At 39.2% G+C, this 13,360-nt stretch overlaps 1 protein-coding gene across 3 annotated transcripts; it reads left to right on the top strand.

The window, feature by feature from the left end:
- The first annotated feature begins 1,104 nt into the window (after positions 1-1,104).
- On the top strand, positions 1,105-11,477 carry LOC111583798 (aquaporin-4). 3 transcript variants are annotated; one of them, XM_055013221.1, is made up of 8 exons: positions 1,105-1,226; positions 1,900-2,140; positions 3,434-5,259; positions 5,775-5,958; positions 6,833-6,994; positions 7,116-7,280; positions 8,752-8,832; positions 9,491-11,477. In XM_055013221.1, the coding sequence occupies exons 4-8, from the start codon at positions 5,794-5,796 to the stop codon at positions 9,701-9,703; spliced, it is 786 nt and encodes a 261-aa protein (XP_054869196.1). In that variant the 5' UTR covers positions 1,105-1,226; positions 1,900-2,140; positions 3,434-5,259; positions 5,775-5,793; the 3' UTR covers positions 9,704-11,477. The 3 variants fall into 3 exon arrangements, with proteins under 3 accessions (XP_054869196.1, XP_035814431.2, XP_035814430.2); XM_035958538.2 differs by having other exon boundaries at positions 5,767-5,958; XM_035958537.2 differs by having other exon boundaries at positions 5,764-5,958.
- Positions 11,478-13,360: the final 1,883 nt, after the last annotated feature.

Below are 13,360 nucleotides of genomic sequence, written 5' to 3'. Positions count from 1 at the left end.
CAACATATTATTGTTTCTCAATGCCTTTAAATTTTAGCATCCTGTCTGTGGCTTTCAGCCCCTCCAGTTACTTCTAAGAAATTTAGTATTTTACAATGCTAAGAGTAATGCTAGTCATGCTAGATGCTTTGTCAAGCCATACTTTTGAACTGAATGCTGTTAGCATAATAATATACTTGCAACAATATTGCTGACATGCTCATGATAAGCAGGTGTATTGATGTTGTTCAGAATCAGAATCACCATCTTAGTAAAATAGCATAGAAAAAAAATCCTAATAAACCACAATATTGATCAAATAAATTTGCTATTATGCTAGCAGTTATTGCTGTAATGCTAATGGAAAGCAGGTACAGCAATGTTGTTCTCAGTGTAGTATGGTAACATTTTCTAATTAGCACTAATTGTTAAATACAATAAATTGGAGTTAGGGGATCATTATTTGAATATCTATACCAAATGTTTGGTAAATCATTAGTTGCCTGGACAAACTGTACAGATATGCAGACCAACATTGCCATCCGCATTAAAAATAACTGCCTCAAAACTGGCTCTATACATACAGTTTCATGTTTTAAAAATCCTCAGTAGTTGGAGTTAACAGAAATCTGGAAAAGGTAAAATACATTTTATTAAAAAGGTAATAAAAGCTCCAAAGTTTGAGGACAGGCCTCCTCCTGCAGTTCTTCTCGTTCTATCCTGTGCCATCCTTCAGTGGTGGAAAAAAGTTTTTGGACACTCCACGCATTTATGAAATATTGCATTAAGAATCACTCTTAGGCCTTCAAGTGTAATTTCTTTTAGTACACTGTAGCAAATTGCTGTAAAAATACAGCATACTTTGTACAGTAATATATCGTTCTTTGTAAATACAACTGAATACTGTAAATTCATGTGTTTTCAAAGAACAAAATATTAACAGCAAGCTACCGTACAATCTTACAGCAGATTACAGTATTTTTCTGGTTTGGGTTTATTTGAGTGTAACTGTTGCTGCAGTCCGACCGTAACTCGTCTCGGCAAATCTTCCTGCACATCACCGCATTTAGCAAACAGTCAACACAAAGAAGTGACGAAATAGGTTTAAAATAGTATGTATCAGTGATTTTACTCATTACTGAGGGAAGATGTGGAGGAAAGGAAGAAGTGAGGACGACGATTTCCGGCCCTCAGACCTGCAGGAACCACCTGTAGCTGATCCATGCTGCTCCGGTTCACTGAACAAGGTAACTGTGATTATTAAAAAGTTAGCCTTACTTTTAATTCTGTCAGTCTATTTTGTGTTTTATTCTGTGACAGTAACATAAACACAGCCAGGTTAGTTACTGTTTGGTGTTAGCCACGAGTCGCTAGCATGAATGCTAATGTTTTCCACACTGTTAGCTAGCTAGCTAGCTAGCATCCCCCCCTTTGGCTGCAGAGTGGACAAAACTTTGGTTCTTTCTTTTAAACCAGACCAGGAAAATGAATTTCTAAGCAACCAAATCCAACTAGGTTCGGTTATCTACCTCTGTCTTTCGTGCAATTTTTGATCAAATATACAATGTGATGCTGCACTGATCTGTTATCACATCTCCATATGTACTTGTCTGCATTCGACCATTTGGGTAATTTCAAGTTTTAAAAAGGTTTGTAGGATGTGTCATGCTGTTTTTCTCTCCACTTAGGAAAGGTAAATTTGCTTGTTATGCAAACGGCTGCAAAAATTAGATTTAAATGTGTATTGAACTAAATAGCTGTTTTAAGTGGAACCCTCTGTTTTGCTTAATAAGTTGAGTTTCCTGTTTTTGTTTGTTTGTTTGTTTGTTTGTTTTGATGAATGTGACAGAGTTCCATATTAAGTTCAAGGGATGTTTGCCTAGACACCTAATATATCCTTTCTTTGTCATTTCGTTGTAGGTTCTTTGTTGGTAATCAACCCTGAGAGGGGAACAAAGGCCAGAAGGTGATGTTCCAGAGGTCAGGAAGCTGTTCCAGAAAAAGACATCTACTGTAAATCCCCATGTAGCCTCCTTTATAAAAAGACTGATGGACTCTGAGTGGGACTTCATGTAAACCCACAGCACCTCTCCACACAGATCCTCACTTTCACAAAGCAAAAGCCCAGTCTGCAACCAGATGTTCATGTTGTCATTCTAAGGTAACAAGTCTCAGTACTGTGTTGGGTTCAGTATAAAATACTTCAGTTCCAGGATTGTTCCTTGACTTGGTGTTTATTGAACATGATCAAGAGTTATGAAAGACTGATTCTAAAGGCAGGGTACCTGAAATGTGATATGCAATTTTTAAACAGATTGTTGACAACCTGTTAAACATCATTCGTTGTTTTTATAGATTTTATTTTACTAGACTTGAATTACTTGAAATGTGGTAGCTGCTGAATGTGTTCAATGCAGTATTAAATAATTTAAGTGATATATAGGAATCTTTTGTTACAGTTCAGGGAAAATGGAAACCAAACTCAGTGTACCTGAACTAGAACATGCAGAATGAGAACCTGTTCAGCATGAGGAAATGATTGTATGTTACTAAAATTTAATGGGTTTAAAAAGTCAGTTTTTGAAATATGTTTGATACAGAGTTGGCTTTAATAAAAGCTAAATGTTGAAAAGTCACCACTTGTCTGAGCCATTTCTATGCTATGCTATTTCCTGGGGCTTTCATTTTGAGATGTGACATTTTTAAAGCATCATATAATGGCACCAAAATACTGACAGTAATATACTGTAAGCATAAACTCTAAACAGCATAATACTGTAATATTTTTTACAGTAATAAACTTGTTGTAGAATACGGTAGGTTTACTGTAGAATAACAGTGCGCTGCTGGCAACTTTTGCTGCCAGCTCTTTACTGTAAATTTACAGGGAAATTTCTTAGAGTGTACAGTCACAGTCAAAATATTAAACAAATCCTAAAAAGCCATTAAAAACCTAAAATTGATTGGTTCCATAAAAATATATAAATTAGTTTTAATTTTGAGTATTGGGTCATTTTGGTACCAGTGATCCACTCATGAAGGTCATGCTTTTCATTAAAAGCCACAATTTTTGTTGCCGTACTTCATGTCGATATAAAGCCAGCACATTTGAAACTTCATCAGACAAAAATGGTTTTGAACACATTCTTTGTTATTTGTGGACTTTGATATCAACAATGATGAGAACTGACATGTTGAAACTGTCAAGAACTTAGTTTTGTTACTTTTTCTTGTAAACAAACTGTCTAATGTAGCCACACCTTTTGAAACACAAAAAAATATTTTCCACAAATATTTCATGATAATATTTGAGATTGTGTAAAGTTTTAAGGGTGTCCGAAAACTTTTTTCCACCACCGTACAAGCACAGGCATACATGCATGCATGCAACACACACTTAGTCTAGACCTTCTAGTCTATCCATTCATTCTTTTGTTTTCTTCCACATATCCAGGGTCAGTGAAGCATCCAAGATGGCCTCTCCCCAGCAGTGTTTTCTGGTTCCTCCTGGGGGATCCCAAGATGTTCCAACACCAGATGAGATGTATAATCCCTCCACGGAATTATGGGTCTACCCCAAGGTCTCTTCACAGTTGGGAGGTGCCCAAAGACCCTCCAGAGGAAGGTGCCCAGAAAGCATCCCAATCAGATTCCTAAATCACCTCAGCGGACTCCTTTCAACAGGAAGAAGCAGCAAATCTATTTCATGCTCCTTCCAGATGTCTGAGCTCCTCACCCTGAGATCATCCACCATACAGAGGAAACTAATTTTGGCCACTTGCATCCACAATCTCATTCTTTCAATCATTACTCAGAGCTCATGTCCATAGGTGAGGGTTGGAACAAAGATCAACTGGTAAATTGAGAGCTCTTCACCACAACAGTCAAGTGTAGCATCTGCATTACTGCAGACACTGCACCAATGCCCTTGCTTAGAGCAGTAACTCACCCTCAACCCAGAGGGAGCAGTCCACTGGTTTCTGGCAGACAAGCATAGCTTCAGTCTTGAAGATGCTGACTCTCACACTTGGCTGAAAATCATCACAGTGCATGCTGAAGGTCACGGCTTGATCAAGCCAATAGAACCGCATCATTGGCAAAAATAGAGACATAAATCTGTGGTCTCCAAACCAGACACTCTCCTTAACCCAGCTGTGGCTTGAGATCTTGTCCAGGAATATCAGAAACGGGATCAGAGACAAGGGACAAGCCTGGTGAAGTCCCACCCATCAGGCCTACCAGTCATTCATTTCAATCTTCCCATTTCCTTTGCAGACTTGTAGGCCTGTCAAGCCCTTTGAGATGGCAGTAGCTTACATGTCCAGGGAAAGAATGACACGTTTGAAATGCAGCTCGAGGCAATTGCGACATACCCTTTGTCCTACTACTCCATATTAGTGTGAATAGGCTTCTAAGTTGGAACATTTCACTGTTTTGGTCTTTTTATTAGATTTTCTGATACAAAGAAAATTAGTGAATATCACCTGACTAATATTTTAGGACCAACCACGAGTAAATATTTAGGTAGCCTAAATAATGCAAACATTTGGCTATAGTAGCCCTCATGACTACTCTAGTTAATGCATTTTTGTAAATAAGTTTTTGTTAACTTTGGAGGTACTTTGGCTTCTTTTGAGCCTTGAATTGTGTGTCATGTCTGTTTAAATATGGCTGACAAATGACTACTGACTTAACCTTCAGTTAAAAGGACTCATCTTCGGAGCAGTCTTTCTGATTGAAGTTATTTCCATCCTTTCCCCCTGTGTGTTTATGTCATTTTCTGTATTTACTCAGTCCATGTTTTTAGCCAACTGTGCAATTGATTTATCCAGACATTGTGCAACCCTCTGAAGTGGCCACAATCACTTCAGTTAGAAGATGAATGAAAGGCTCCTCGTAGTTTTCTGAAGATGTGTTCAATTGCTCAAGGTCAGCGAATGTGATGGAGGAACATTTCGAGGGGAGGATTTTGTCCATGTAACCCCGGAGAGACATATTTGCAGTGACTAATGCGTGTACTGAGGAAGACTTGATAGGGGCCTGAGGTGTGGGGGAAGGAAAGGGTGAGGAAGAGAGAGAGAGACAGACAGGGAGGAGGCTGCTCTCATCAAAGGAGCTCTCAAGCTCTACAAGTTAATGAGGGACGTAGCCGAGACCCTGAAGCCCTCAGACCCTGACAGCTACACAGACGGACGGACGGACGGACGGGCAGACAGACCAAGTGACAGGAGAAGCTTGAGGACAAAATACTAATCCAAGTCTGAAATGACGTGGCGTGAGGTGAGCATCTTGATGTGGTGTTTTGGTGTTTGTAGTCTCAAAATTTACAGGAGGACGCTTCAGTGATAATCTGGAACAAACTGCTTTTAATCACAGATGACTGCTTGTACATTTGTATTTTATGGTGCTTTTAGCTACATCAATATTTTATTACTAGGTGAGATGGTCATGAAATGTTACCATTTTGGGATAATCAGTGTTTTTGTGCTATAGTTTATCAATTCATCCATAACTGTGACTGTGTTGAGGTGTTGAAATGCATTCTACTGGCATGGATTTGACCTGTTAGTGTTAGATATGATGATATTTGTGCTGCTCATGGCTTTTTAGTGTTTTTAGGACATATTTTCTAAGAAGAAGCATATAGCTAAACATAATCATCAGGGTGTAGCCTACACTTTAATCATCTGACATTAAAACAAATATTTCTTGCCCGTTTTTATATTTTTATGTATCACAAAGTGAAATGGTGGACTAATTTTGTTTATGTCTCCTTTTTCCGAGGAGCTCCGTAGTCGGCAGTTCTGGCGTGCCATGATGGCAGAGCTGCTCGGCACCCTGGTGTTAGTGAGCGCTGTGCTGGGTGCCTCGGTGCCAGGCCCTGGAGAGGCCCCCGGGGGACCCCTGTACCCAGCCGTGGCAGTAGGTGTGGCGATTGTCGCAATGGCACACTGTTTTGGGGAAATAAGCGGAGCTCAGGTGAATGCTTTAACATGCAGTACCAGTATTACACAGTGTAAAAATACTTGATTTCAAGGGAAAGTTCCTTATTTATTATCCTTTTTAAGTAAAAGCATGTAAGTATTATTAACTTGGAGGACTGAAAGTGGCCAAAATGTATATAAAATTGAAAGTATTCATGATAACTTCGTAAATTCTGCATAATTAAGTTTTTATCTAAAGTATTTGCATGCACAGCAAGGTAGTTTAGTTCATGGGATCCCAATTTAGGGTTGGGTTATCATATCTACCAAATATTCATTCATTTTCACATTTTTAACCCTTAAATACCAGTTTTTTAATATGATGTCTCTCTTGTGAAATATACACAAGTACATGAACATTTTCTTATCTGCTAAATGCTAGGATTTTTTTTGTTTGTTTGGTTATCATAGTCTCGTATATATCAGTGATGAGCAACATCATTCATTTTGATGCATTAAAATAAATATTTTGGACTTTAAAATGTCAAAAAAATATCAATTAGATTTTCCCTTACATTCTGTATACATTCAATTTTAAATTATCAATATGACAAGGAATAAAAAGTTCTAAAACATAAATTTCTATCTTTTTTTAACTTTAGCTAACTTTCTGTACATGGTCTGAAACTATGTGAAAGGTTTACAGCAGAAATGGCACTTTGGTGAAAGAACAAGATACTGTTGTTTGTAATGTGGTTTGATCTGTAACAGTTCACAGTATTTGTATTTAGATTAAAAAAAAGGTTTTAATCTGAAAAATAGCTGGTGTCTACACCTGTCTGAAAAATGATAATCAGAGGAAATATTTAGTACAACACACAGGACACTTCAACATTTTTGCATGTTGCTGTGTGTTTGTATTCGATCAGGTGAACCCTGCTTTGACTCTGTCTTTCATGACCACACGGAGGCTGGATGTTCTCCGGGGCCTCGTTTATATCACTGCCCAATGTTTAGGGGCCTCTTTAGGAGCCGGGGCCCTTTATTTGGCTCTGCCAGTCAAAACCACTGCAGACCATTTTGTCAACAAGGTCAGTTTCCAGAAGATGTGTTACTTTTTAAAAGTTTTAGATGCATCTTTTCTGAATATCTCTGTCTTTTGATGAATCTTTTTCTCTTCATCTCACCTTAGTAATCGTTCACTTCACTCAGGTGCCCATAGAGTTAAATGCAGCTCAGGCTCTCGGTATCGAGGTTCTGTGCACCTTCCAGATGGTCTTTACTGTCTTCTCAGTGGAGGACCAGCGGCGGAGGGAGAGTCCAGAACCAGGAAACCTGGCCATTGGATTAGCACATAGTGCTGGAGTGCTCATAGGGGTGAGAGGAACTTTCATTCAGATCTATACTAGGTTGAAACTTGGCTTCCAGTTGTGTTTATCTTTAATACTGAAGCCACTTTAGGTTTGATTGTTTCTCATGTACACAAACACACACACGCACACACACACACACAGCAGCTTTTGTGCTGTTAACATTCACAGTGACACACACAGATCAATGATCCTAGTGTGAGATATACGACTAAAATTAACTTCACAGACAATGTGTGGGTGTGGTTGGCGTGTATTTTATCTGATTAGAGAGAAGACCGGATGATTCATGTCAGGAAGAAAAGAACAAACAGTTACCAAAACTTTCCCTTTAGCAACAGCAACAGAACCCTAACCAACAAACAAACAATATAATGGCTGCTGTTAAGTGTGCTTTGAGCTAACATTGTTTCTGATAATGATTTTGACAAGTTAAATGAAAGATTTGTCCAGATATGGTTCCACAGCTAAAAAAATCCACAAATGACCTGAACTTTCTTGTTTTGTCGAGCATTTTTTTGAAGGAAGAGGCTTTTTAACCACAATGTTCATATAGTTTCACTCTATATAATGAAATTTCATATTTTCTTTGAATCTTAACAAATTGTAACCCTTATTTATGCCAATTATTAATACATATCTACAATGTATATTGGCATGATGACTAAATAGTTAACACTGCTATGCAGCAGAAAGTGAGCCATTTTAGTCTCTAAGAATCTTCTGTGGATTTAGCATTTGAATTAGCATTTACTTCAACTTCTCATGGGTTTTTATCTCACAATGTAAAAAAACATGCAGGTCAAGTAAATAAAACAGATTGAGTTTGAGACATTGTCTCTGATGGTCTGGTAGTCTGTCCAGCGTATTTACTGAATATGAGTGGGAACAAGGATGACAAAAATAAGTAAAGAACCTTTATGTAATCAAAGAATCTCTCTGAAATCAAAATCTGCTCTTACAAGGGAGATTCAAGCACCGCCGATGAAAACAAACATCAGCAGACAAACAATCGAGACAGTCACAGAGATTACACAATAAAATCCATCGTGCTGCATAGAAAAGATTTATCAATTAGGAGAGATTTCACCTTTAAGAATCAATCAGGATGTTTCAGAAATTCCAAGATGGAAAGCAGAACAACATATCAACAATCATGGAGGCTGTGTGGTGTTTCCTTTAGCTGCATTAGAGTCAGGGACACTGAAAACACTGGAATATGTAGTTGAAAAGAAATGTTTGATTAGGGAACACTGAGGAAGTTATAAACTGAAGGAACAATTAGTGGAGCCTCAGTTTGCGACTATTCAGGACATCTATCCAGTGGGAAAACTGATGTACTTGTTGAGAGACAAATTACTGAAATAACTGGTAAAAGATCAGCCCTTTACAACACATTATATGTTTCCTCATGATGTTGTTTCTTGATCTGAACCCTTGATTGGCTCATTTTTCTGAGGATGTTGGTTGTCTGTCAGGCTCGGTTCTCTGGTGCGAGTATGAATCCTGCACGATCTCTGGGTCCAGCCATCATCACTGGCTTCTGGGAAAACCACTGGGTATGAGATGAATCCAAACTCTAAATCTGTCTGCATGGAAACGCTCATGACACTGTTCAATCAAGTTTTTTTTGTTGTTGTTCTAATCAGTACTGTAGGATTCACTGAATACAGGTTGATTGCATGAAGTAATGTGCTGAAAAGCAGTTAAGTAGATTTACGCAGGTAATGGTAAAGTAAGGTAACTGTGCTTTACTGGAGTATAAGCACTTGCTTTCATATTTTTCACTCCACTACGCTGATTAGACAGCTATGGTTATTAGCTGCTTCTCCAGTAAGGTTGTTACATAAATGATGTTGTGTTTTGTAAAACTCTTGTCACATCTCAGATAACCATGAGTTGTTAGCAGTTCCACCCTTTTAAATGTCAGATAATTTCATTGAGGCCAAGACAGGAAAATATTTTACAGTTAAAAGCAAAATTGAAACAAATTTTTAAAAAATCCCAAATTTTAGCTACTTATATGTGTCTAAAATAGTTTAAATTTGGTCCAGTCTATGGGCACATGGATGCATTAGAATTGAAAAACTAATTATGTAAGATATCACTATTTACATTTGCATCTTTTTTCTTAATACATTCACATAAACTGAAAGCTCTAGACATGTTATTTTCTTATATCCCATTTGAACACATTTCTCTTTCGCCCGCCTGCAGGTTTATTGGATCGGACCGGTGCTCGGTGCTGTGCTGGCCGGAGTGTCCCACGAATTCTTCTTTGCACGCAGCGCCTCTCGTCAGAAGCTGGTGGCCTGTTTGACCTGTAAAGACATTGAAATCGTAGAGACGACCAGCATGACGGGATCGTCTCTGTCCACGGTCACGCAGAACGCACGAGTGAAGCAGGCCAACAAACAGGAGAACAACTGACATGAAGAGCCACACAGGAACACACACTTTGTACAGCATCACAGTGATTTTTATGAACATGCACCGTGTTCAGTTCATCAGGCTTGACTGTAGTGGGGACCAAAGAAAAGGGAGAAGTTGTGTTAAAGGTTCAACTTCTCACACATGATATGCTGTAATGTAGAAAATGAGACAGCAAATATTGAACATGATTCCATATAAACATCATTCATCAATATAAACATTATTCTTTTCAGTTTTAAAGCACCCAAGGAAGAAATATTTTCTCAGATTGAAAGTTGTACCATGAGAGAGAGAGAATGTGGATATATAGAGGAATTAAACATCTGTCTATCAGTAGTGATAATGGTGGTTTAAACCCTAGTTTGTCCTGTTTGAAATGTCACATCGAATCCCATAATACATCCCAACATGATCAATCTACACAATTAATAAATAGAAAAAAGTAGGAAAACCGTGGACAATGTATATTAGACACTGGACTTGCATTTGCTACGTAGCTGTTATAAGGGTTCATAAGCAATTCTTTGCTCACAAAATTGCCAGATCACTTAAAAGATGTGGCTATATCAGTTCTGTGTTCACAACTTGTGTCTGCTGAAAAAAATTGTTGCTATTGCAGGTTTAAGGAACAGCAGCAAATGGTGTGAAAAGTTGCATAAGTAGAGAAGAGCAACTCAGTGTCAGTAATCAGTTATAAAGCAATATCTAAAACTCAGATTTGCCATCTTTAGCCACCAAAAGCTCCTGATCAAGCTTTATTCGTTATGAAATCCCAGTTCCTTTTGTAAATAGAAGAATGAGATGTTTTTTGTTTCAAAATCAGACGATCTGGATTTGAAATGGTTGAAACTGTTTGGCTTGATTCAGAGTCCTCAGCTTAGACTTTTGCATGTTCTGTCTGTGACAAAAATTTTCCAGAAATGTCATATGTCTGGTTAGGTTGCATACCACATGGGTTCAAAATGATCTGAACAGCAAGTCACTGATTCGATATAAGGGCAAAATACCCAAGAAATAATCTTTTTTTTTTTTTTTTTTTTTTAATTTAAAAGAGAGCAATGGGAATTTCAAATGAAAACCATCTGTTATGTTTTCAGTGAGAATCTGTTGAAACACTAATCACCAACACACCCTTGAGGTTCACAATGTAATAAAAATCCTGGCTAAAATGATGTTTTTCTCTCAGATGTAGAGAGAAATTAATGTAGAAAGTGCATTTTAAACCAACTAGATGTGACCCTTAAGGTCCCTGTTGTCTGTCATTAGTGTGTGTAAAGGTGCATCCAGTATTGTGAGATCTAGTATTCACTTTCACATTTGCACATCATTATAATATGTCACAGAGACTCATTGAAATCCTGCTAAAAAACACCCTTATGTTTCAGTTGCATCTCTTGTTTGTGAATGCTTTGAAATGCTAAAGAGGTCCTCACTCTGCACTGTGGTCTCAATGATGCTCTCAATCAGTCCAGCGTCTGTCTCATGTCTGTGCCTCCTATTCACAATCAAATGGACCTTCATACCTCTAATGGCTCTACAGAAAGAGCACTTTCAGTCGGAATAAGCTTTGTAATTTGAAATGGATCTAATGAGCGTACACGTGTGCGTACATGCTGTTTGGCTGTGTGAGAGACAATACTTTTTGCTTTCATGAAACCTTTGATCAGATTTGTATGTTGGTTTAAACTGCCATTTTTGCTTTGTTTTAAAATATACAGTAATTAGCGTGTAATTTATAAGGTCATCTAAAATACAAAAAAGTCACACTTTGCACATAGATTTGCTTTCATTTGTTTTGCAATGTTCGTCTCCGCCTCTATACACACAATACCACCAGTGGTAAATTACATTTTTTTTACCCTTTAAAACTAATATTAAATATGATGACATGATGGAGAAACCCAGACAAGAGTAATTGGAGGTAATGGCCTATCAGATCTGAACCAGAGTGGTGTGTTGTTATTAGAGTTATCTGCTAGGCATGGCTTGGCTATAATGAACACCATGCTGGAGCAGACGGTGGCTCAGGAATGTCCTTGGCATTGGAACACTTTTGGTCAAAGGTCGATGATTTATTTTGTGGTCATATCACCAGATCTGTGGCTCTTGGACACTTGTGTGAAGAGAGGAGCAGAGCTTTCAACTGATCATCACGTGGTGTTGATTGGATCAGATGGCGGGGAAAGGCTACTGAACAGATCTGGTAAACCCAAAGGTGTAGAGAGGGTGAGTTGAGAATGTCTGATGGAGTTCCTTGTCCGTAAGATCTTCAACTCCCACCTCGGGAAGATTTTCTCCGCATCCCTTTGAGTCTGGGGAGGTGGAAGCTGAGTGGGCTACATTCAAGGCCTCCATTGCAAGAGGTAGCTGTTAAGAGCTGTGGTCAGCAGGTCGTCTGTGGTGGCAGGAACCTAAGAACCTTTAGGTGGATGCTGACAATGAAGAAGGCATTTTTGAGGATGGCAGCAGACGGATACTGGGGGAGCCAGAAGGGCTGCAGTTGTGGCCGTCACGGATGCAACAAGGGGAGGAATTTGAGGATGCTATGGAGAAATACTTTCGGTTGGTCTTGGGGACTCAAGGGACCAGCTGATTACTCAGGAAAGGAAGGCAGGGTTCGTCAGGCTGCGTTCAGGCAGGAGAAGGTCCTAAATCTGACCAACTTGTCTTCTATGTAGATGGCAGACTCTTAGGGCTCTGGGGAAGTTTCACCTATCCTTGGTAGGGTTTGCTGAGGTAGTCAAGAAGCTCCTCAGTGACAAGACATGGATGAGATTCACCCTGGGATGCATTTGCCTTACCTTATATAAGATGAATAAAATGTATGTTTACATTATATTAATAAATATGGTAGAATGCCAATTGACAGTACTTAAAACTGTTAACTAGTGTCACTATGACTGTTGTTTGAATACACATACACAGTGCACTCAAATGTGCACAGGGTTATACAATAAACTTTCACACACACACATATACACACAAACCCAACATGCACAATAGCTATAACTGCCACTGTGCCGCCAGCAATTTGCATTGTGTGTGTTCTTTCTAACATGTATAAAAGGGAGTTAAAACGGCAAGCTCAGCGTTCTGCATTCATCACCCTCAACTGCACACACGCCCACCCTCCCATGCACACACACACACTAACACACACACTGACACACACCCACCTCCAACAGAGATGGCTCTCGGCTGGTCAGCGTGATGCCCCGGTGCTGATCAGTAACCACCCCGTCCCCCCACATCCCCGCTGCCCTACAGCACCTCTCCCTTTCCCCTAGCCTCGTACACACTGAGAATGTTCAGGGCTTCGGTCGTATGTCCTCCCGCAACACACAAATACAGCAAACCTCTGCCAAGCACCTCCTAGAAGCCCCTGTCACAACAGAAGACACAATCTGCTGTGTTATGTGAATTATTGTTGGTTCGTTGCTCGTGGCGCTCGGGGTTCCTGCACTTCTGTGACCACTGTTTGTGTTCTTGTTTTTTCTTCTTTGCACACATCAACCAGATTTACTTTTTCTCCACATTTTCGTGCCTCCAACACATGGCGCTGGCTGTGCAGTGCAGGCTCTGAGCCCTGAAGCGATGTCAAGTTCAGGTTTTAGTGCAAATACCTCCTGGCCTCTGCACTGTCTGCTGTCACTT

The sequence above is a fragment of the Amphiprion ocellaris genome, chromosome 8, assembly GCF_022539595.1.
Source record: "Amphiprion ocellaris isolate individual 3 ecotype Okinawa chromosome 8, ASM2253959v1, whole genome shotgun sequence".
In the NCBI taxonomy this organism is placed as follows: Eukaryota; Metazoa; Chordata; class Actinopteri; family Pomacentridae; genus Amphiprion; species Amphiprion ocellaris.
Note: the sequence above shows the minus strand (reverse complement) of the source record. Positions and strands in the feature narration are given on the sequence as shown.

Coding starts and splice junctions, on each gene's coding strand:
- LOC111583798 (XM_035958537.2), top strand. Junction 5,959..6,832: donor GGGAAATAAGCGGAGCTCAG/GTGAATGCTTTA, acceptor GTATTCGATCAG/GTGAACCCTGCTTTGACTCT. Junction 8,833..9,490: donor GCTTCTGGGAAAACCACTGG/GTATGAGATGAA, acceptor GCCCGCCTGCAG/GTTTATTGGATCGGACCGGT.